Below are 22,720 nucleotides of genomic sequence, written 5' to 3'. Positions count from 1 at the left end.
TCTTTATGTTTTATTCGTGTTCTAGTTCAAATGGTATAACCACTCTGCAAACGTAGAGTAACCGTTTTTATACTTGTTAAATGGTTTACAAAGCTACAACGAAGACGTTCATTTGTCACAGAAACGTTGTTAAAATGTTTCTACACGATAGTTAACGAAAAGTGAAAGTCTTAAACGAACAATGATTATGTCTAGATCACGCAGCCGTACACGTGACGATATTTCACACCGCCCAAGTAAGATAATAAGTTATTTCCTTGAGCAAGGCGAGTCTGAGGCGCAAAAAATTGACGCTGGATTTTTGTCGTACAAAAATATTCTCTCTGTATTTGTGCTATAATAAAATATCTACATTGTTACATCGTCACACTATACCGAATTCGTTCATCATGGTGTTTAGGAGTTTCGGCGTTATCGAGCACTCCTTGTAAATGTGAGCGCAATTATGATTTCCCTTTCGTGCGGCAACCACAGCGTCTTGAATGATCGTGCCATTTGTTACATCTTTGAACCATTTGTGACTGTTTGCAATTGATTAAAATATGAAAACTTGTTTTTATCATTTAATTGTTGATTTTTTTTTTTTCCTCCACCTAATATTACCTCGATAAGCCATCTATTATTTTATCCGTACTCGTCGGATTGTCCGTATTCATAGCCACAGAAACGACCGAACAAACGATACGTTGCATACACGGGGCCACGTAATTATTGCCAAAAATCATCTCGTTGATGGTGTTTCCCATTTGCAACCATTGTGTGTTATCCTCGGAGCCTAGAGTTCCGTGGCCAAGAGAAATGAAAATATACTCGTGAATGAGGGTAATTCAAGTGTCATTTTACTTACGATAATTAAACTGATGATGTTTCTTCGAGAATAATGGCGAAACTACGGTGAACAAGGTGGTCATTAATCCAACGATTCCAAGGGCTTTCGTGTTAACGTTCAACAACGGCGAGACTTCTCCGTGCTCTCCTATTTTATGATCGAATGGTATCGAGATGAACGGAATAGTTACGGCCCAATCGATCTACAATTAGTTACAAAAGACCAAAGTAGAATTTCCCTATTTGAACATTTATCTCACAGAAACTTACACGAAGTTTTTGGTCCTCCGAATTAAAAGTGATCAATCCATTACTCGGATGTTTTCCAAATATCTTACTATGAGACCTTTTAGTTGTTTTATGAGCATTATTATCCTGCGATTTGCAAGACAGTACCATAGAAAATAACAGTAACGTGACTGCGAGTTTGATCGAGTTCTCCATAATTATTTTCTCAACGTTGAAATTACCGATCTATCGCAAAAACTGATCCAGTTACCGGCAATCGATGGGAATTATCGATAATAAAGAATTTTTGCAATACTCACGATAGGACGCAGCCGGTATACTCGACCAATTGGAGCGAGCACAGAAATACTTGTGAAGAATCCTTGTATCCTGTCAGCAGTTTTTGTACAAGAGCCAACCCACCCTTGTCGAGTAGGAAATTCTGTTTTCACGAGCGGAATTAACGAACCTAAAAGAGAATTCTGGCCAAATTACCGTCGCTATGGCTGTTATGCCGGTCATCGTCACGGCTAAAAATTCCACAAACTCGCGCCTAGAATTCCACGTTTCGTAATTCCGCTCGCACCTCATTATTTTCGCGGAGAACATTTGTGCTTAAGACATATTTTTGAACTTTCGCAAAGTTCTACAACACGTGTCAAACTATTCTCATCCAATGGCACTGTTATTTCATCAAGATTAACGTAGAATTAAGGAAACCAAGAAAGATGGTAACGTATCGACTGAGAGACACTGCGAGCATTTTTTAATTTGTGTGTGCATTCATATGTGAGGTTTGTTAGTGCACGCATACGAGGTCCGACTTTCGTGAATTTTCCAGGGCAACCTGCAGAACGAATTCCTTGTCTCAAAATCAGGTAGAGACAAATGTACAGTCGCGAAACGTACGTATGCCACTATAATTTCACGAAGTTTCTATACTCTCTTCTTTTACGAACGGAAACATCGCTAAATGTTCTTTTTCTTATTTCCTTTAGAAAAAGCTGAAAATTATCATCGCATGATAATTATCGTCCGTGAACTCTAATTAGCAGGAACAAGATGTATTGATAAAAATAAAACATATCTATTGAGAACAGACATAGATCGTTTAACATTTGTATACTAAAAGATCTAATATTCAATTCGACAGATAACACCACATTCGTAATGTAACACGGTAATCGCTGCGGTTCTAGGAAGAAATTGGCGATCATATTAACCGATGGTTATCGTTCTTGCGAAAGATGTATTATTTCAAGCTACAGACGTCGACGAACAATGCCGTCGCGAGTGATTCGTAGCGACAGTTTAACGTCCTGCTGCTTCTTCAGGAGAGACGAACGAGTCACGCACCGTGATAGCGTCCCATGAAAATCTAACAATGAAAGCGAAACCAGTGGGCCCAATTATGTCCATGGTTTGTCATGTCGTGACGATCGGGAGTAGGTGCTCGGCTATATATGCTAGAAACGACGTTGGTGTTCTCCAGTTTCTTCAAAACCGATCCGTACGACACGCCCTCAAAAATTCTACCTCTTTTCCGCGTTTTATAGAGGTACACCTACTCCTTTTTTTTTTTGTTTTCGTAAGACAAACAAATGGTAAATACTGTTCTTCTTTTTAACATCCATTTTTCTTCAGATGTCGTTCAATTTTTGGAATTTACTTCTGTTCCTGATTTCTTCGGCGATGGTTGTAATAGGCAACCCGAAATTTAACGACGGAGGGTAAGGTCACTATTCTTCAAGATAGATTCCGTTTTTGTAGTTCTATTTTTTTTTTTAATGAGAATTTGAATAGGTTCGTACCAAGTTCCATGATTTACATGGAAAAGAGCGCAAAATCTCAGGATCAGCTAGCCCAGCCGTCGCAATTAGAGCTACGAAGCGAGACGGCGTCGAAACGGGGTGACACAGAGACCAACGACATCACGGATCGTAGTCAAGAACCTCGATTTGGTTTCACGAATCTTGGTAGCACAGGCAGTGTAAGTTCTACTGTCTTATATCTATGAAACCTTCTGTAATAATAAAATAATAGAAGAATTGTCACAGGGTTATGGAGTATCGAGTTATGCCCCAGCAAAGATAGACTTAGGAGGCCTACTTCTGGGTGCCATCATAGGAGTAGGCTCAGTCCTTATCATTCCTAAACTTCTGTACGTTCTCTCTGGCAGTTATGGTCATTATGCAAGAAGTAAGCAATTTTTATTTGCATTTTAATAGAAAATCCTTCTTCTGGTGGTTTTTTTTTTAATTTTTAAAAGAAAATGTATTAATACCAGGTGAAGACAGCGGTTTCACCCAAATTATGACGAAACTGGACGACGTCCTAGCGCGTCACGGTATCGACACGACGTCCTGCATGCAACGTGCCGTGTGCACTTATTCGCAGCAAGCCGCGTCATCCATGAAGGAGGCCAATCAGCTGAACGACGATGAAAACGTCTCGTCGTTTGACCGTGTGATCGATACGATCACGACGAATCAGATTTTCAATACGGCCATGGAAGGAACCGCTATACAAGAGGCGGTGGAAGCAGGGAGAACTGATCGAAATTGTTCGCGGACATATCCACACTGCGGATTCTCCATGGAAACCATGCTGTCCCTTTTATCGAACGTAATTACCACAGTCGCCACGGTTAACACGGCAACCGCGACGCCTACGGGTTCTGGAACATTGTAATTATTAGGGGTAGACGTTTTTGATAACACGACTGAGAAATTTTTCACTGAAATTTCCAGACGTTACGAAATTGTAGAGATTTATTTTTTCGGTAGAGATGATAAAGGATTTTTAAGGAGGAATATTTCATCGCCATATGACAAAGCTTATTGCAAGCATGTATGGTTCCGTTTAATCAAATAGTCCAAAGATTTATCATAGATACTTGCAGTTCCTAATGGAGCAATTTAGATCGTTTTATGCTATAGGTGAAACAGTTGCAGGCAACTTATCGATTCGTCAATTACAAAGACAGTTTTACAACGGTGTTCTTGTACGTTTATTCGATCGTTTTTACACACGTGCAAATGAAGAAAAGTGAAATTGCTCCCGCGTCAAGTGACGGAGTCGTTAGTTCGCGCGGTTGAGCGTGTAATGCGACAACTTTCCTTTAATGCAGACACTTGTACCTTTACACAAACCTTGTGTAAGATAAAACAGGCCTATAGAATTACACGGCGTAACGATTCATTATCTTTCTAATTCAAGAACACAGTGTACGTTTTGCACCGTTTTGAACGCTCGAGAATAAAATAGGCACTGTCTATAGTTGAACGTCATTACGATTCTCAGTGTAGGTAGAATGATCGTTTACAACGTATATAAATATATAGTTTTTTTTTCTTTATTAATTAATGTATGATTTGCGTGCGAGGTCTCGATTCCTAGGAGACGTAAAATGAATCTTTTTAAAACATATCATCGAACATCGACTGTGAAATCGTTGACGTTCGAATTAAACCTCAAGATAATTCTCGAAGAATTCGTGATTAATAATAATAATAGATCATAGAACACTATGATACATTGTCATTAGTAAAATGCAATTTCGTGTTTGCAGAAAAAATATTGGGTACCCTCTGTTATATTTTATACATGTATTTATGTATCCTAGATATTCTTTGGTCCTTAGCGAGATACTTAAACCTTCATTGAACGCACTGTTAAGCGATGTAATTCGAGTTGACATTAATAAATCAAACAAACGCAAGCAATTAAGCATAATTCCATTTTTAGTTCTCTCACTCGTAATCTGAGCTGAACGTATCTTAATGGCACTATAATAACATGTTTCGTGCTGGCTAATTATGCGGATACAACGATGGACAACCTCGAAGTACTTAATACTCTCGTGAAATTCATATTGCTTTTAAAATGCGTTTAGTTGCCGAACTGTTCCTTAATTTACAAAAGTTACTCAGTTGTTACAAGAATAAGATCTCTGATAAATTACAACATACATTCGATGTACTTTCCTCTACGAGCACCATCGATTGCTACGAACATATTTTTATACCCGTTTCTTCCATTGAATTGGCAACGAGGTTTTCTTTCTTTTTATGTAATATAACACTTTTCAACAACTTTCATTTTGTAGAAGTACGACTACATTTTTACATAACTATCATTTCATGTACTGTCGCTTTGGTAGGAGTAATATAACACCTATGGCGACACAAACGTGCCACAGACTGTGCACGATATAGTAATTCCTTCTCGTCTGTAGGAACGCATAACAAACGAGACCCAGGGCGACTAGAAGAAGACCAGCAGGAAAATAAATGCTTCTACGAACAGAAAAACATATACGATATATAGCAAAGATATGAGTAATTATATTTTTACTTCTGCGATAAAAGACCTACCTGTAAGGACGTGAAGGATAACGAACAGTTCCCCTCCTCTTACACCTCAAGCCCCAAGAAAGTCCTATTAAAGCAGATCCAGTAACAGCTGGCAGGAGGAACACCCAGAGGGCTGTACGATCCATTTCAGCGCTCATAGCGAGGATAACAGCCCCTGCTATCTGGCAAAAAGCTGTGAGTTTCGGTCCAAACGAGGCCATCGCCACCAGTGTCACCCAGATAGATAAAAGAGCATTAAAGAAGTCGCAGAATTGCAATACGCTCAGTCTCATGATGCATACGCTGTACACATCCTCGCCAGCTTCACAAGCGTGGTAAAACGTCGAGAAGAACATAACAGCAGCGTAAACGATCGCTTCTGTGAAGTATTCTCTACGTATAGCCACATAGACAGAACCAATGAACGCCAGATTACTAAATGTTAGCAATACTACACGAACGATAATGTCGCTGTTACTCAGGACATACGTATCGTCGGCGCAATCAAAGCCTCGATAGGCACCAGAACAGTGACAAGCGGCGAAAACAAAACCACCGCTCATGTAATGCATGCATTTCCCTCTGGAGTTGCAACGCCCCTCTATGCATGGCAACGAGGAGATACGACTCTCTATTCTGGCGTTACAAGGGCTTATGCAGTCACATTCCTCGCAGGCAGTGCCATTTAGACAGGTCTCGGTGCATTGACAATTTTCCTCCAGGCAAAAGGCTCTCAAGCTTACATGCCAGACACCTGGCTCGGGGAATGGAATGTGAAGACTAGCTGGTCCAGTGGAGTTCACGTAAATGTCTGCTGCAGTGATATTGTCCGTACGGATGCAACCTCCTCCAGCAGTGATATTTGAGTAGTAACCTGCTCAATCATGATTCATTTATGAATAACGTATCACTTTTGTTAGCTATGTATATAATACGTTATACCGATGTTTACCTAACGAAATGCACGCGACCACGACGACATTTTTCTTCTCCTTGTCCTTCGTGTCGACTAATTTGAAACCTAGAGTTAACGTTCCACCGACATCGTACACTCGACCAATTTCAAAGCTAAGGACGGATAGTGTGTCTGCGGTCAGGTTGAAGGCCGATGGTTTCGTCCCGTTTCCCCGCAAATGCTCGTAGTCGAAGAGAAAAAAGTCTGGCAAGGACTTTCTCATCAGATCCACGGATTTTACCTGGCCTGAATCGGTGGGTGAACTATCAAGCAGCTGCAGGGACACGTTCGAAGCTTCTCCGGAGAGTAGACGAAGGGTTACATAATGATACGCGTCTGAATAGGGCTTGAAGAACACGGTAGCGTTCGTGGTGTTCACGATCTTAGCTGCTAAATGATCTTCTGCGGTCACATGAACCGCAATTTTACACTCTTCGCCGCAGGTAGAGTTTAACGACAGACTCGAGTCGATAAATTCTTCTGGAATCAGTAGCTGCATCACTGCCGAATTTGCGCTTTCGTTTATGTGCACCTCGTACTTTAATTTTGGGTCCATTGGTGATACTATCGAAGCAGATTCTAAAAGTAATTCTGCGTCTAGTACCGTGTCACACGATGCTCCAAGCCCTGAATAAAAAATATGTATTCGTCAATTCCCTATTACTCTATCAACATCGATTAACTTTGACTCTTTCTTATCGCTGATAATCAACCTTGTTGAGTGATTTTTCCGTTATCAGGATCGCTCCACGATCGAAACGCAATGGCGTACCAATCACCCGGCGAAGGTGCGTCAATTTTAATCATATACTCGTCCCCGTTGCTCTCCATATCTAAAGAATAGTATGGACGTCTCCCTTTCATAAGTTTCGCGGCAATCTTCGATCCATCCGGTCGTACAAATGGCAAACTACCAGATTTCAAGAATAAGGAGACGTTTCTGGCTACACATCTACCTATTCCTCCAGTTTTCTCTTCTTTTACAATAAACCTGTGAATACGTACGGTGTCATGATTAATCGATCGATAGAAACTTCGATTCTATTTTTCAATGAAAACAATTTACTTGAACCCTGCCGCGACAGTGCGGTCCGGGACGTTGAAGTGGATGATGGAGATATGACGATAGGCGTAATAGTCGTCGAGAACATTGTTGGGCCGTTGATCGGCCCGCTCGAGTTTGCCGCATAGGCCACTGTGTATCACGAAGATCCATGCCAACGAAAAGGCTAATACGCTGTCACGCATATTATAAAACCTGCGACGCCCCACATAACAAGCTACTTCTTCGACTTCTTCGAGAAGGTATCCTGCTTCGACGATCTGCAAAAAAAGAAAAAATAAATTAATATACAATTCTCAAGTGTTATTTCCTCCGGAGTGAAACGAAGTATACACATCACCTTTGTCCAATGTTACAGCGACGAGTACAAAAAATAAAAGAAAAAATTCGTGTCGCGATTTAGTGTAATTAAATCCAAGATAAAGAGGCGGATAAAATTAGCGTATCGCGTAACCACGCCAATGAGGAAATATTCCAATTGGCGATAATAACCGCGGAGGAAATGAAGTAACAGGAGCTACACCTTCACAAGGCTCGTTTCAGACATTGAAGAAGATTCGCGCGATACGCGTGACCAAGTAGGTCAGATTCCACTGGCAATTCCCGCGTTTCCTGCGCCGGCAAGACGCGATAGCTTATCCGACCACGCTTCCGCGCCGGCTCGCGGACGAGGAATCCGCTCCCTCCGCTTCAAATTTGCCCGTAGAAATTTTCATCTTGGATCTCGACCGTTTTTTATTAGCTCATAATACGAAATGCGCCATTAGAGATGGTTTATTAAGAATAAATAGACGAATAAAGAGGACACGATGGTGAAAAGAGATTTGGCGGCAAGTTTGAAGTGAGAGAAGGTGAGGAAAGTTATAATAATGCGCAGGTATGTGTGAGAGAAGCAGGAAAGTGATTAAAAAACAGAAATTTTACAATGCTTTGACGAATGATTATAAACAAGCGAGATTATCGTACAGAAAATATTACAAGTTTATCTAATGACCAGTGAACTGGTTGAAGTGGATTATCGATGAAGATAAGTGTGTGTGTTTGTGTATGTATATATATATATATATGTGAAACAGAACGGAGATGCAATTGCGAGTTCGATTTCAGTACGCTTTAGGAACAACTTGAAATAAATTAAGCAAGTATCGTGATAATCCAACGGTCTGTTAAATAATGCATGAAAAATTGATTTCGTATAAAACGACCGCTTACCAATTGGACTTTTAATAGTTAATCGACGATTTGTTCACGAGCACGCTTTTGTAATGCATACGAGTCGGTAAACGGGCTAACCATAAATGCAAACCGGTGTCCAACTCTCTGCACGAACAGTTTGAAGATTGTATTTCAATTAGAATCACTTAACGTTATATATATATATACACGCGCATCGCTAGAACAATGCGTGTTTTAGAAGTGGAACGCAGAGATTAATTATCACGTTTCACCGACTCGGTTGATACATTGCACCCGAACAATTTGAATCTCTTAGATTGAACGTATATATGTACTAACTAGTTTAAGATATGTCGGTAATTCGAAGGGTAACACGGTGAACAACTTCGCTAACTATATACTACATACTTGCTCGTATCAACACACCTATATAGACATTTACGTCCGATTAACGTCGTTACGCGCGTTCGTAACTGTACCACACACGGACGAGACAGATTACGTTTCAGAAAGGTCCTAACCATGTCGCCTCGTAAAAGCCAGAACAGATAATGTTCCAGCTGCGTCGATTATCTTTACTGGGCCCAGCAACAAGTGTTCTAAACAACGCTCGTTTTAAATCTTCGGCTACAGCAAATTTGCCCAGCCAATCGAAGTTAGCGCGCGAATTTCACTGACTACCCCGTGACTCTAGGTCGCCGGTCGAATATTTTCGACAATGTTAGTTAAACGGTGACCAAGTGTGCGACCAGTTGAACTAACATGACACATACAGGTCAATACACCGACACTTTGCCGCGATGTATTTCTATGCTAATATACACGGAGCGGACGTTTTGGAAGTCGCGCGATTTTTTCGATTTAATTCGTGTCTCGAGGATCTAGGAAGAAATGTCACTGACTGAGTCGGAGCTAGAACTTTACTAGACCCGATCACCCTAACTTTCCGATGGCCGATTATTAATAAGATTAGTCATGCGTTTTTTATACGTACACATAGCCGTGAACACGTACCAGGAACTCGTAGGAACACGTGGTCGCTTTGACAGCTATTACTGATCTCACGTGAGAGTGCGTTCGTGGCTGCTCGACAGACTGAAAATCCCCGGGAGCTGTTTATTGATCGTTCGCCGCAGAAAGATTCGCGCTACGATTCACCGGTAAACGGGTTTATAATAGAGGAACTCAAGGCAAACGGTGACTCAATATTCTGAACTCACGCCGCTAAGTAATTCCGAGAGATAAAAGAGAGAATTTGCAATGAACCGAGATTTCCCCTTAATCGGACACTTAACAGCAGATTGAGACCGTGTCGCGTCGTCGAGGCGCAGTTCCAACACGTGGGTCGATCAGCTGTGCGACCACGCTCACTCGAAACCTTTTAGAGCGTTTCCTATCTTCGTGGGTGTTTATACTACATTTCTTTCTCGTCGTTACAGGATAATCTTTCCTTTACGACAGTGTTTCGCGACGAACTTGCAGCTACTTATTTTTCTTTAAAAACTTCTTATAAAAAAGTGCTATAAGAATATTTCAAATAAGTTTTTGTAAGCAAGGAAGTTAAGGAAATGGTATGAAGTATTTTCTTTTTGTTTTTGTATTTTTCTATATGAACGTATAAAAATTTATTGATATATACAAGTGATATGTTGTTCAAACTTTTGTAACTTAAGTACTGTATAATAAATCTATTATATTTTGTCATATTTTGCTCTTTTCAAAATTTTAAACATAATTAATAACAACACTTTTTTAAACAGTCTTGATTAAAATTCCCAACTATCCAACCATCTTAAAGAATACATTGAACTCTCAGGGTCTACCGAAAAGGGACCAACCATACCATAGGCCAGTGGGGAAAACAAGTAGAAGCTATAACAAAATGTACACATAAAAATCTCATCATTATGTATCCGTTATTTAATTAAATTACACCTACCTATAAATGGTACTAGAAATAACGATCCCCACTATTGTGTGGTATATAACTTGTCCTATTTTATTTGGGAATAAAATGAGTAAACTTTCAATAATATAACTCAAAGTTATCCCACTTAACATTGAACTGTACAACAAGGCTGGGAAATAATGATGGTAGTATAAAACTCTAGTCATTGTCCAAAACGGCGCATAATGCAATACCCAGCCAATAAACAACCATTTTCCTGCATTCACAATTTTATTCCTTTGTTCAAGGACGGCAGAACTTTCAACGCAACCGCGTTGCTCTCGCACGCAAGCGTGAATATACAATACGATAAAAAGTATTGAAAATACAATATTTCCCCACCATATAATTGGATTACCTAGTAGATATATTCTTAAACTGTTGCCAGAAAAAAATTGTCCCTGGAAAATTCACTTTTTAATTAAGTTTTTATATTCTTTCCGATTGAGACTTACTCGGTAATTAATAGGCCACTGCCAGGGATACGATGATACTTCTCCTTCTTTAATTTTCAAATCTGAATTCCCTTGCAACATAACTGCGTGTGACTCCAAAAACCTATCTAAAAACCCGGGTGCATATACTTCGAAACTAACGTTTGGTACTAAAAAAAAGGTATCAATTAGCATTATCGATAAAATACCATATATTTTATAATTGTTTAAGTACTAACGTTTAGCATAATTATTGTCTTCGATATTCCATAATGCATTCTTATCTCTCATGTTCGGACTACAAGAAACTTCTTGTTGACCGTACGCCCTATTTATCGTGTGAAAAAATTACAATATATTTAAAATGGTTTTTTTCTCTAACTGTTTTTGGAAAATTTTAAAAATTTGTAACGAACCATTTTGGTAACGTTTTACCGCTGCATGTTAAAACGCAATGATGCAGGTAGTGCACAAATTTTAGTTTACTTGTAACCGTTTCAATTATATCACCATCTTTGCCATTTGCTATTAAAATTTTCCATACGTCATTAGCATCACCAATACCATTCTACAAAAATAAAAACACGTAATTGCGTAATAAAATGTGAAAATTGCAAAAAAATAAACTTACTTCGCCATATCCTGTAACTTGGTAGTGCTTTCTGGAGACAGGTGCAATCTCTTTATGAGAATGTAAATTTCGATGCGTAATAACGTGTTCTAAGCGTATCAAATCACCATGTTTTACCAGTACTGGTTCAGACGGAATATTATCGGTATTAAATCTTTTTACTAACCACATATTATTATCATCTTTATGTGAGTAAGTTGTAATCTAAATAAAAGAATATGGTAATATTTTATTGATATACGTAATTAACATATATGGCGCAATAAGATCAATACTTGTTGTTGTCTAGCTCCAATGCCTTCTGGATAAAGATGCCAATGAGAATGTAAATATCCTCCACCTGCTCTGTGATTTTTCAACGTGATTGTAGCTCCATAAGCTAATTGCCGTGGCATTGTTGCATTGTACAAAGAATTTCCTTCTAGTAAAGACTGAAATTCGGAACTATAAAATCCATCTCCACTTCCACTAAAATATTTCAAATTACTAACGTTTAGTTACAACATGTATATGTATAATAAAGAATTCTTCTACCTTTTATTTAAAATAATAAGGTGGATGTAAAAGAATAGCACGTATAACATTATTGGTAAGAAAATGAGACAAATACATCGTGCTAACAAGTTTTTTCCAACATATATCTGTAACAAGTTCAAACATGAATTTAAGGAATCAGCTTTTAATAAGTAGAATGTTTGAAAATCTTACAATAGATTTCGTGAGATCTCCCAATTCTTTCCACAATTCAAAGGCAGTGTGAAATCCAACTAATAGAACAACAAACACACCAACAAATTTTACACTAATTGTACATGCAAGTGAAATTCCTGTGAATGATAACCATCCCCACCATTTCCATGTAAATGGTTCATCACAATGAGAACCTATACGAGCCATTCCCCAAGTTGAACACATTATAAAACATAATAATATAGGATCTAACAGAATATACTGATTCAATGTTAGTAATGCCACATCTAAAAGATATAAATTAGTTAAAACAATATACCTACTTCATGAAATGAATAAAATATCATAAACATAATACATGTACCAAACAAAATAAATAATGCAGCAAATGCTGCAGCCTGAATAGATTTTGTTAAATCCCATACGATAAGATATGATAAAGGAACTGTAGTTGCACCTAAAAATGTACAAAACTGAAACAAAGTGGATATTTATAGTATTTCATTATTTAATATTTCACTTTTATAATTTTTCAATGTTAAATTATACTTACAATTCTCATGCCTACATATTTCACATTTTCATACTTATGTCCTGGCTTCTCAAAGGAAAATTTTCCATCATATCCAGTCAAATACCCGGAGAGTGCTATTAACATCTACAAACTAGCAATGTAAATCTTTAATGTTAATTAAAGCTTATACACAAATTATTTACCTTTCCAAGAGGTGGATGAACATCAAAGAAGAGAGTTCTATTTATGTACCAACTTCCCATTTTACCAAAATGAGTTTCATCCCAACTAGAATGGTCAATACTTGTATTAATTGGCTATAAGTTCATTGTAACAATGTTTTTCAGAAACAACTTACCAAACATGCTGTGGTTCTGTAACTTTGTAAAACCTTGTTCCTGCTGTGATTATCACAATAATTCCAAATAATAGCCACCAATACCTACATGAATGTATTACAAAAATTTATGAGCACAATTCAATACTTAAAATTCGAAATAAATTACAATCTAACATATACAAATATAATTACAATATAATTATAATCTAACTACATACAAATCCACTGCCTTCTTCTCTTCTTTTGTTGTACCCGATTTATGTAAGTGCACATTTTTTACTTTTTGTGCACTTTCTGAATTACTTGTATTCTTCATACTATCACTTATCTCTCCCGACTTTATAATAATTTAGATTACCTTCTATTACGTATAATTTGAAATTAATTATAACAAGTTATTTTGGTAACGTCGAATGTTTCAATTATGCTGCGTGTTACAAAACACACCCATACTACTTGTCAAGCTTTGAATTCTTCAGGGTTTATCTCAAGATGTACCGCTATGCGCACAGGGACGTCGCAATTCAAAAATGAACCCTTAATATTTCATTTTATTATTTATTCATGACAATTGAAAGATTGTAAATGTTTTTATCATGTAATTTTATTTATTAAAAAAAAAAAATACTAAATATTCTGCTGGTATTACAATGAACTTAGATCAGGGCCGACTCAGGTATCCATTTCGAGAGAAAGGGCGCTCTTTTTTGCGCAGAGCAGAGACGAGATTTCGCAGATTACTTCAAACTTGTGAATACATAATACAGCACGTGTTGTGTTCATAAAAAGAAGTAGCAATACATTTGTAATATTTGAAACAAATAGCAAATGTGTAAGGTATATGCTAGTAGTTATATCGTAGTAATTTGTGAAAAGAACTTTACACAGGTTATTTAATAATAAGTGTAATATTTACCATCTTCGAGTATTTAATGCAAAATGGATGTTTTGGATATATTTAGTCCACAAGGTAAAATTCAGAGGAAGGTGTTAGCCGGCCCATCGAGCCGAAAAAAATTACCAACTAACATGTCTTTATTGGATGCACAAATAAATGAAACTATACGTAATACAGAAAAAGGAAAAGATTACATAGCAGAATACATACAAGAAGAAGAAGATAAGCTTCTGGAGGTACAGTAACTTGTTGTTGGAGAGTTATTTGAGATTCTATTTAATTTGTATTTTTAGTCAGCAAATTATAATGCAAATGATGAAAACACTTTTGATGATATATCACAAGGTACAAATTGTATACAAGATGTAAATAAAGAAGAAATAATGAAGATTTACAAAACGTATGATTTTGCTGAGCATAAAAAATCTAGTTTAACAATTAATTCCAAAAAAGATGAGATAGTATCTATGATTGAAACTAATTCAGTTGTAATAATTCAAGGACCCACTGGTTGTGGTAAAACTACACAAGTACCACAATTTATTCTAGACTCCTGTTATAAAAAAAGAGTTCCTTGTAATATTATAGGTAATTTTATTATATTTAGAATAATATTAAAGTTCATCTAAATAAGAGTTTCATACATATAATTATATTCCACAGTTACACAGCCTAGAAGAATTGCTGCTATTAGTATTACAAGACGTGTCTGCCAAGAAAGAAAGTGGGAGGTAGGTTCTCTTGTTGGGTATCAAGTGGGTTTGATAAAACATACAAGCAGAGATACACGTTTGACATACTGTACTACTGGTGTTCTTTTGCACAAACTCATAAATTCAAAAAATATGTTAGACTATACACATGTCATACTTGATGAAGTTCATGAAAGGGATCAAGATATGGACTTCCTTCTCCTTGTTGTCCGCAAACTGTTACGTACAAATTCACGTTCAGTTAAAATTATTTTAATGTCTGCTACATTTGAAGTGGAGAAATTTGCTAAATACTTTTCTTCTCCTCTGAGAAATAAACTTGTTCCTGCACCTATTATTGATATTGGAAAACAAAATTACTTTAATGTTAAATAAAATAATATTTAAAATTTATTATATTTGAATGTATTTATTGTATTATATTTATATTTCATTATAGATACCTGAAGTTTCTGAACCACGTGTTACAAAAAAAATGATGGAATTCTGTGTTAAGCTCATGAAAGTTCTTGATGATGTAGATATGAAAGCTGATGATGCACATTATGAAGAGGAAACAAATGTTTATGAAAGACATGTGATTCTCGTATTTTTACCAGGAATTAACGAAATTACAGAAATGCATAGTATGTTGGCATTGCCAAATCATGAAGAAGTTAAATGGGATATAGTAATATTACATTCCTCAATTACAAGTGAAGAACAACAACTGATTTTTCGGAAACCACCCTCTGGTTATCGTCGTGTTATTTTATCTACAAATATTGCTGAAAGTAGTATTACTGTACCTGATGTAAAATATGGTGAGCTTACATAACTATTGTAAGATAAACACCTCGTAGAAGATAATGTTTAATTCACATTTATTTTTCAGTAATTGACTTTTGTTTAGTAAAGCAACTTGTTATGGATCTGAAAAGTAATTTTCAAAGTTTAGAAATAAGATGGGCAAGTAAGGTAAATTGTGTACAAAGGGCAGGCCGTGCAGGTCGAGTAATGGATGGTAGAGTATACAGATTAGTGCCACAAACATTTTATGAAGTAAATATGTTTTGTAATTTGAACGTAACTATGTTAATATAAAAATACGTTCTAAAATTTGTAAAAATTACAGCAAAGGATGCCTCAAGAAGTAGCGCCCGAAATGTTACGATCTCCATTAGAGAATGTAGTTCTTAAAGCAAAAATGTTAGATATGGGAGATCCTAAAGCTATTTTAGCACTTTCCCTTGATCCACCTGATCTTGCAAATTTGGAAAATACAATATTATTATTGAAAGAAACCGGAGCGTTAGTAAACAAGATCAATAAAATAGAAAAATTTGATGGAGAACTAACAGATCTTGGTCGAGTTATGGCTAATCTACCACTGGATATTCATGTATCGAAATTAATAATGTTAGGTCACGTTTTTAGTGTCTTGAAAGATACAATCATCATTGCAGCTAGTTTAAATGTAAAAGATATGTTCAATAATCCATTTAACCAGAAATTATTAGCATATAATGTTAGACTTAGTTGGGCCACCGATTCTTGCAGTGACTGTATAGCTTTTATGAATGTATACAAAGTATGGATTACGGAGAAAGCTAACCGTCGAATAAATAGTGACGCTGCAGAGAAAAAATGGGCAATAAGAAATTTTGTACAGCTAAGAGTATTACGTGAAGTTAAAGCTTTAGTGACAGAACTAACTGCTAGACTGGAAAAATTAGGCATACAAGAAAGTGCTGGAGTCAATAAAGTTGTTTGGAAAGAAATAGAGCGACCATTTGTTTTGAAACTAGTAATTGCCGGTGCATTTTATCCAAATTATTTTATTAAAAATACAGCACAACATCAACTTAATGAACATGCTGGGATAAAATTATTGGGTGGTTTAGATCCATCGAAAACAGTGTATTTACAAGGATGGCCTGTGAGGCAACCTGGACTTTTATACGCTCGCAGAATTCAAGAGATTTTCGAAAAAAATTTAATGACCTCCGCTGAAAAAATAAGAGTGTCTTTTGATGCTTCTGCTCGTATTTACATTCAATTTATTAAACAGGCATTTGAAAATCAACGTATTAAAGCACCAAATATGATATCTCCTTCCGTTTACAAAGCAGTCAGAATGAGACAATGCAGTATTCCCATAGAAATACCTGTTTTGTATGAAAATGTAGCTATTCAACGTGCGGAAGAAATGAACATACAAAGAAAAGTATTTTTTACTTCTGAAGACCTTATAAAAGACATAGTCAGACCTGAATTACCGGGTTTAAGAGTATCACGCATTCCTATAATAATACAACATGTAGGTATATATTCCTAATGAAATTATACTCAAATATTTTATATGCCTAAACAATGGCTTAAATTTTCAGATTAAAAATCCTAGTCGTTTTTGGGTACAACTACGTGATCCTACGATTAAAAAAAGATCAGACAAAATAGTATCAACAATTGAAAATATAAAACATCATTTAAGAAAATTCACAGAAACTCCCAAAACTGGTTCACTTGTAATTGCGCCGTATGAAGAAAATAATTGTAGAGCATATTTTCGAGCTGTAGTTGAAGGCCATATAACATCAGAAGATATATTAGTACAAGTATTTTTCATTGATTATGGTTATTCAAGTGAATGTAGATTATGCGATTTAAGACAACTGGAACGTAACAGCGACATTGTCAATATTCCCGCATTAGCTATTGAATGCAAATTAGCAAACATTCAACCATCTGTAGCGCATAATTTTAGTGATGATTGGTCACAGGCTGCATACGATTTGTTCTGGACTTTAATTAACAAACCTGGCCGACTTTTTGGAGAAATTTACTCTATTGCTAATAGCGTTATTATACTGGAACTGATACATAAAAACGAAGAAGAAGAAATCAGCATTAATCAATGTCTTCTTGAGAAAAATTTTGCGATAAAAAGAGAGGAAAACTATTTTTCACGCTTTAATCATAATTTAAGAATGAAAAACAGTGAGATGTCAGACATGCAGTGTCATCATTACGAAAAGTTGCAGTATAGCCAAGATTATATGCTGGATATCTATCCGGATCCGCCTCCAATTTCTGAGTGTCTCGACACAGTAAATTTACGGGGTCCATTTTCCCCGTTAGAAATTAAATTAGCTAATCTTATTACAGCTGGCAGAGATAAATCTGTAAAAATAGCTACGAACTCTGTAAATTCTGTTCTCCTAGACACCGATCCCGAAGATTTTTCTCAGCGACTTTTAGTGGCAGGATCTATTTCTCAAAGTTCATATAACCAAAACTTAACATTATATAATACGACGTTAATGCCACGTCTTCCTGGATGGACTGCTTTAATTGTATTAATTTTTACTCCATACATGGAATTGCGACGCAATGATTTTGGAACTTACTACACTGGCGCATTATGTGGATTAGGATTTGATTCTATCACTAAGAAGAGCATTTTTTCAGAGCATGACATAGACTTTCAGTTTGATGCTGAAATTACTATAGATGATTTGCAATATGTAAGTATACTGTTTAAAACCTTTTTTTTATTTAAATATATTTTATCTATTTTTTCATCTCTTTATAAGATAAATAGACTACGTTTTTGGATGAATATGGGAATGCAAATTAATCATCATTCAGAAAAAAGTATCAGCATGGAAGAAATCATTGTTTGTCAATGCAGAATAAAAGATGCGTTAATGAAATTGTTAGAGAAAGAAAGAAAGCCTCAAGTTCCTGACATAATTAACAATTCTGACAGATGGAATTTATATGATGAAACTTTGTTACTTCGTCCTAGTAAGACACATATGGTCACTTGCATATATGGATTGCATAATGCATTAGAATTAGAAAAGGCAAATGAACTACAAGAAATGACAGAACATGTGAGAAACTTGCGTGTATTAACAACTGAGTAAGTAAATTACTGAAACATCTATTAAGTTTCATTAATTTATTTTAGTCAATTTATATTTTTCTTAATATTACAGAGATCCAAGGAAACCTGAAAATACCAATATTTCTTGTAAATTATGTAATGTAACATTAACGAGTATTTTTGACCTTCGTAATCATTTGTACACGTTAAAACATAGGCAAAACGAACAAATATTAAGAATTGAGCTTTAAATTATAAGATGACGCAAACAGTAGCAAAAGAGGCGCTATTAGTTTTAATACTACATCTTATATGGTATAGTTTACAAATTGGGAAAATCAAAGTCGTACTAATTGTTTTTTGACTAATACATTTTTCTTTATATTCTTTTATGTTATGTGATAATTTATCATTTATTAGGATAACAGCATATTTTGCTTTGAATATTATATTTAAATATGACTTCATTATTTTTATACTTTTATAAAACTAATTGACATTTATTTTTTCATCATATATTTTTCATTGTATTTTTGTAAACAAAATGTTTAATATAAAATAAAATAGGTTTAACTAAAAATGTTGTTTCTATTATTCAAGATGTATCTACAGATTTTGCGTTTATACATCGTATACGCAGTATATGCGTTTAGTTAACGGCATATAAAATACATTTCTTTACATGTTTTCAAATGTTTTTCAATATCATTATATAGCAGTGATTGTAAAATATACAAATAATATGATTAGATACCTCGATTTAAGCAATCATAGATCTATATCCTAAACTTCCCTCTGGAGATAACGTGCACCAGGTTGAGTATATAATAATCGTCCAGGAACATTAGCACCAGAGGCACTAACATAAGTCCCTGGTGGTGGTGGCGGATATGGAGCAGGCGGTGGTTGTGGCGCTCTTACTGGATACCCTGATGTAATTCCTCCAGTCTTTGCTCCCTAGTATTAAGTTTTTCATATATCGATGTATTGTGTGAATATTGCAATATTTAAACATAAAAATTACTTGTGGTGGTTGTTGAATTGGGATAGCTCCACCATGAACTGTAACGTGGCTGCTTGGCCTCAAATAAAACTTATCTTCTGCATAGGCACCTTTATGATCCAGTGAATGCAAACTTGTCACATATGCTAATAAATGAAGAATATTACAATACCGTTATTGATTCGTACAATTTTCAATCGATGTAAATAAAATATTTGTATATAAGCTTTAATGTACCAGTTTGGTGTGTCGATAATGTTGCTCTGTTGCCTGAAAGGTACACGGATTTAGCTGGTTCAGGTTCTCGAGATGGTTGCGATGTCGGCGCGGAATAACTATAAACACTTTGACCAGTAGGGGCTGAATAAAAATTCGAGGCGGAATATTGATTATTTTCTGCAAGAAAATACATAATAACAAAGTTAACCATTAGAAATATAGAAACTGTTGTTTATGGCTTTGTAAAGAAAGAGCATGGAAATTAAAGAAGGTTTATTCACTCACTGTTCCAGAGAACAGCTCGGGAATCGCCAGATCTCCTAGCTGCTTCCTCAGATTCTATAGAGGCACAAACATCTACGTTTAATACTCTCTTTTTTCTTTTTTCATATATCTTTTAGCATGAAATTATAATTGTTGTATTTTGATATACTTACTGGAAGGTGGAGGATTATAACTTGGAATTGAAGGTGTTGGTTTATATCCATAACCAGCATGATATGGGGAAGCAGTTGGTGGTGGTGAAGGACTATGTGTTCTCTTTAATGGCCCCTGAAAAAAAAAAAAAAAACAATCTATGGAGTTATTTAATTTGTCCAAAATAAGTAAGTTTCAAAAGTAAGGTTTACATATTTACATTTGGTAATAAAGTATGTGTTGGTGCACCAACAGCAACTTTGTAAAGGGGGCTGCTGCTTCTTGGTAATGGAAGAAACAATTGTGGATGAACCACTCTAGGACCTGCTCCAGGATATCCTCCAACTGCTGTTAATACTTCAGAGCATACACTATATAACAAAAAGACCCAATTATAATGTATAATTGAATTATGTATTTTATATTATAAAAAATGTACGAACCTTGTTTCTTTAATTAACTGTCGTCTTCTATTATCATCTTCGTTTAAAACTTTCTTTAACTGCAAGAACAATTGGTGTTTTTCATCTTTTAATTGTGAAAGCTCATTCTCCAGGTTTGATATTTGTTCTCTAGTTTCACCTAAGGTCATTACATCCTGCTTTTGTTGGCGTTCTCTTTCCTTTCTTAGCCGTTCTTCCTCTGCGTCTGCTTCTTGTTCTATACATTTACGATAAAAAATTGAAGTAAAAATGAAAACTTAATGAACATTTTATGCAAAGAAGGTTACCTTGTTTTTTTCGTTGCCTTTCCCTTGTAATGTGGGCCTTTAATGCTTGCCACATTTGTTCGCTCCGTTGCGGAGGTCCCACGATTACCGCCGGCATTTTTTATTACTTTTTTAATCTTAAATCGATATAAATCTGTTATAACGTCATAGTTAATCGTAACTACATATCAGAATACATTTTTTGTATACATCACTGCGGACAATATAGGCAACTCGACAATGTTATCTATTGGCACCAGATGGCGGATGATTCACGTTGAAAAATCCATGAGATTTTGTACAATGTTGTGGTCGCATGTTTTCTTGCATTTTTCTTAAGAAGTTATTGAGTAAAGTTTTTATCAGAAAATATATATTGTTTGTAACTAACAATATTTGTAACAAGTAAAGAAATTTAGTAAGTTGTATTCTTTTTGTTATGAAATTGTTGTGAATATTAAAATAATTACGACTATGTTGACATTGCTGTACGATAAAAATGATTCTTTTTACAAAAGTTTGTTATTTTTGGTAAATTATCTGTGTGCATTAAACGCTTAAGATGTATATGTTACATATTTCTGTCCACTATCTTCGCGTTTTACTTTGAATTTGAATAATAATTGTGATAAAGGTTAACGTTTTTCTCATCATAAAAGATACTCACACCTTTGGTTATGGCTCTCTTTTCCAGCCTTTAATCCTAACGACTTCAAAGATTTTTGAGAGAAATATTTTTCCAAGATTGTAATTCATTACTAGAAAATATGGCACATTATAAAGGAGCAGCCAGCGAAGCTGGTAGAGCAATGCAGTTAATGAAAAAAAGAGAAATTGCTCAACAAGAAATAGAATTGAGGAAAAAGAAAATAGAAGATGACCTAAAGATTCATAATATAGAAAACAAATTTGCAACACATTATAATGCGGTTGAACAGCAATTAAAAACTTCTACCATTGGTTTGGTCACCCTAAATGAAATGAAAGCAAAACAAGAAAATATAGTGAAGGAACGTGAAAGAAAATTAGCACAAAAGGAACGTGAAAAGGAACAAGAAAAAGAGAGGGCACTTGCCGCCAAGCAAGCTGAAAAGAACAAACAGAAAAAGCAAATCCAAGCTTTATCATTTAATTTAGATGAAGATGAAGTAGAACTTTCTGAGGAGGAGGAAATAGAATCAAAATTAGAAAAATCAAAAGATATTGAGAGTGGACCAGTAATAAAAAAGATAAAGAAAAACCCAGATGTGGACACTAGTTTTCTACCTGATAGAGAAAGGGAAGAAGAGGAGAATAGATTAAGGGAGGAATTAAGACAAGAGTGGGCTAGGAAACAAAATGCATTAAAGGAAGAAGAAATTGAAATTACTTTCAGTTATTGGGATGGGTCTGGTCACAGAAGAAGTGTTATTATGAAAAAAGGTAAAGGTTTAATTATTATTGCAGTTGTAGTGTTGTTTTTACTTTGTTAGAAGAATAACTTTATACTAATTCTTATTAGTTCGCACTATTGGTAGGTAATTCCATTTATCAGCTTCTTCAAAGATGTCTAGAAGTTTTAAGACGTGAATTCAGTGAACTCAAAACAGTCATGGCTGACCAATTAATGTATGTCAAGGAGGATCTTATTTTGCCACATCATTATACATTTTATGACTTCATTGTAACAAAGGTAAGTTTTATACAAAATAACTTTCACATTATATTTTTTTAAGATCGAAAGTAGTT

The 22,720-nt window shown here is 35.6% G+C and overlaps 7 protein-coding genes across 10 annotated transcripts in view; 3 read left to right on the top strand and 4 right to left on the bottom strand.

Moving 5' to 3' along the window:
* Positions 1-345: 345 nt before the first annotated feature.
* Positions 346-1,272, bottom strand: LOC108575392. Its single transcript, XM_017938170.1, has 4 exons — positions 1,099-1,272; positions 848-1,031; positions 604-775; positions 346-521 (listed from the first exon to the last, which is right to left on the bottom strand). The coding sequence occupies exons 1-4, from the start codon at positions 1,270-1,272 to the stop codon at positions 365-367; spliced, it is 687 nt and encodes a 228-aa protein (XP_017793659.1). The 3' UTR covers positions 346-364.
* Positions 1,273-2,694: 1,422 nt separating this feature from the next.
* LOC108575433 lies at positions 2,695-3,747 on the top strand (the record flags this gene model as incomplete). The annotated part of the gene is made up of 4 exons (XM_017938222.1): positions 2,695-2,786; positions 2,860-3,046; positions 3,114-3,255; positions 3,344-3,747. Coding segments are annotated over 4 exons (825 nt in total), but the record flags the coding sequence as incomplete, so codon positions are not given.
* A 1,444-nt stretch (positions 3,748-5,191) lies between these two features.
* On the bottom strand, positions 5,192-9,871 carry LOC108575423 (transmembrane protein 8B). Of its 3 annotated transcripts, none has more exons than XM_017938207.1 (6): positions 9,600-9,871; positions 7,433-7,689; positions 7,080-7,357; positions 6,364-6,993; positions 5,433-6,285; positions 5,192-5,354 (listed from the first exon to the last, which is right to left on the bottom strand). In XM_017938207.1, the coding sequence occupies exons 2-6, from the start codon at positions 7,612-7,614 to the stop codon at positions 5,192-5,194; spliced, it is 2,106 nt and encodes a 701-aa protein (XP_017793696.1). In that variant the 5' UTR covers positions 7,615-7,689; positions 9,600-9,871. The 3 variants fall into 3 exon arrangements, with proteins under 3 accessions (XP_017793696.1, XP_017793694.1, XP_017793697.1); XM_017938205.1 differs by having other exon boundaries at positions 9,620-9,871; XM_017938208.1 differs by lacking the exon at positions 9,600-9,871 and adding an exon at positions 7,770-7,804.
* A 500-nt stretch (positions 9,872-10,371) lies between these two features.
* On the bottom strand, positions 10,372-13,601 carry LOC108575425 (protein O-mannosyl-transferase 2). Its single transcript, XM_017938210.1, has 14 exons — positions 13,381-13,601; positions 13,181-13,264; positions 13,026-13,110; positions 12,862-12,966; positions 12,673-12,781; positions 12,327-12,595; positions 12,153-12,259; positions 11,894-12,086; positions 11,619-11,822; positions 11,404-11,555; positions 11,227-11,315; positions 11,009-11,157; positions 10,545-10,954; positions 10,372-10,477 (listed from the first exon to the last, which is right to left on the bottom strand). Exons 1-14 carry the CDS (start codon positions 13,476-13,478, stop codon positions 10,372-10,374), a joined length of 2,160 nt encoding a protein of 719 aa, XP_017793699.1. The 5' UTR covers positions 13,479-13,601.
* A 500-nt stretch (positions 13,602-14,101) lies between these two features.
* On the top strand, positions 14,102-18,895 carry LOC108575407 (probable ATP-dependent RNA helicase spindle-E). The gene is given in 9 exon segments (XM_017938184.1): positions 14,102-14,296; positions 14,354-14,648; positions 14,724-15,178; positions 15,213-15,576; positions 15,648-15,814; positions 15,888-17,072; positions 17,143-18,279; positions 18,349-18,680; positions 18,757-18,895. Coding segments are annotated over 9 exon segments (4,269 nt in total).
* A 517-nt stretch (positions 18,896-19,412) lies between these two features.
* On the bottom strand, positions 19,413-21,201 carry LOC108575408 (G protein pathway suppressor 2). 2 transcript variants are annotated; one of them, XM_017938185.1, is made up of 8 exons: positions 21,014-21,201; positions 20,727-20,943; positions 20,504-20,654; positions 20,304-20,418; positions 20,152-20,223; positions 19,885-20,043; positions 19,669-19,793; positions 19,413-19,601 (listed from the first exon to the last, which is right to left on the bottom strand). In XM_017938185.1, exons 1-8 carry the CDS (start codon positions 21,108-21,110, stop codon positions 19,428-19,430), a joined length of 1,110 nt encoding a protein of 369 aa, XP_017793674.1. In that variant the 5' UTR covers positions 21,111-21,201; the 3' UTR covers positions 19,413-19,427. The 2 variants fall into 2 exon arrangements, with proteins under 2 accessions (XP_017793674.1, XP_017793676.1); XM_017938187.1 differs by having other exon boundaries at positions 20,152-20,205.
* Positions 21,202-21,759: 558 nt separating this feature from the next.
* The window catches only part of LOC108575391 (protein FAM50 homolog), a 1,276-nt gene continuing 315 nt past the window's right edge, over positions 21,760-22,720 (top strand). Inside the window, exons 1-2 of the mRNA XM_017938169.1 lie at positions 21,760-22,414; positions 22,510-22,664. Of these exons, the coding sequence (XP_017793658.1) occupies positions 21,760-22,414; positions 22,510-22,664 (810 nt within the window). The remainder of the gene's footprint in view (positions 22,415-22,509; positions 22,665-22,720) is intronic.

The sequence above is a fragment of the Habropoda laboriosa genome, unplaced genomic scaffold (assembly GCF_001263275.1).
Source record: "Habropoda laboriosa isolate 0110345459 unplaced genomic scaffold, ASM126327v1 scaffold297, whole genome shotgun sequence".
Classification (NCBI taxonomy): Eukaryota; Metazoa; Arthropoda; class Insecta; order Hymenoptera; family Apidae; genus Habropoda; species Habropoda laboriosa.
This window is presented reverse-complemented; position numbering and strand designations above follow the sequence as displayed.

What these genes read in the sequence shown, in the direction of transcription:
- LOC108575392 (XM_017938170.1), bottom strand. Translation starts at nt 1,272, where the DNA reads ATGGAGAACTCGATCAAACTCGCAGTCACGTTACTGTTATTTTCTATG. An exon ending in CGGAGGACCAAAAACTTCGT is followed by an intron (nt 1,032 to 1,098) that starts GTAAGTTTCTGT and finishes AACTAATTGTAG; the next exon opens with ATCGATTGGGCCGTAACTAT. An exon ending in ACATCATCAGTTTAATTATC is followed by an intron (nt 776 to 847) that starts GTAAGTAAAATG and finishes ACGGAACTCTAG; the next exon opens with GCTCCGAGGATAACACACAA.
- LOC108575423 (XM_017938207.1), bottom strand. Translation starts at nt 7,614, where the DNA reads ATGCGTGACAGCGTATTAGCCTTTTCGTTGGCATGGATCTTCGTGATA. An exon ending in CGGAAAAATCACTCAACAAG is followed by an intron (nt 6,994 to 7,079) that starts GTTGATTATCAG and finishes TTTTTTATTCAG; the next exon opens with GGCTTGGAGCATCGTGTGAC. An exon ending in GGTCGCGTGCATTTCGTTAG is followed by an intron (nt 6,286 to 6,363) that starts GTAAACATCGGT and finishes ATGATTGAGCAG; the next exon opens with GTTACTACTCAAATATCACT.
- LOC108575425 (XM_017938210.1), bottom strand. Translation starts at nt 13,478, where the DNA reads ATGAAGAATACAAGTAATTCAGAAAGTGCACAAAAAGTAAAAAATGTG. An exon ending in TTCATCCACCTCTTGGAAAG is followed by an intron (nt 12,967 to 13,025) that starts GTAAATAATTTG and finishes GCTAGTTTGTAG; the next exon opens with ATGTTAATAGCACTCTCCGG. An exon ending in AGTGGCCTATTAATTACCGA is followed by an intron (nt 10,955 to 11,008) that starts GTAAGTCTCAAT and finishes TGAATTTTCCAG; the next exon opens with GGACAATTTTTTTCTGGCAA.
- LOC108575408 (XM_017938185.1), bottom strand. Translation starts at nt 21,110, where the DNA reads ATGCCGGCGGTAATCGTGGGACCTCCGCAACGGAGCGAACAAATGTGG. An exon ending in CACATACTTTATTACCAAAT is followed by an intron (nt 20,419 to 20,503) that starts GTAAATATGTAA and finishes TTTTTTTTTCAG; the next exon opens with GGGCCATTAAAGAGAACACA. An exon ending in ATTATCGACACACCAAACTG is followed by an intron (nt 19,794 to 19,884) that starts GTACATTAAAGC and finishes TTCATTTATTAG; the next exon opens with CATATGTGACAAGTTTGCAT.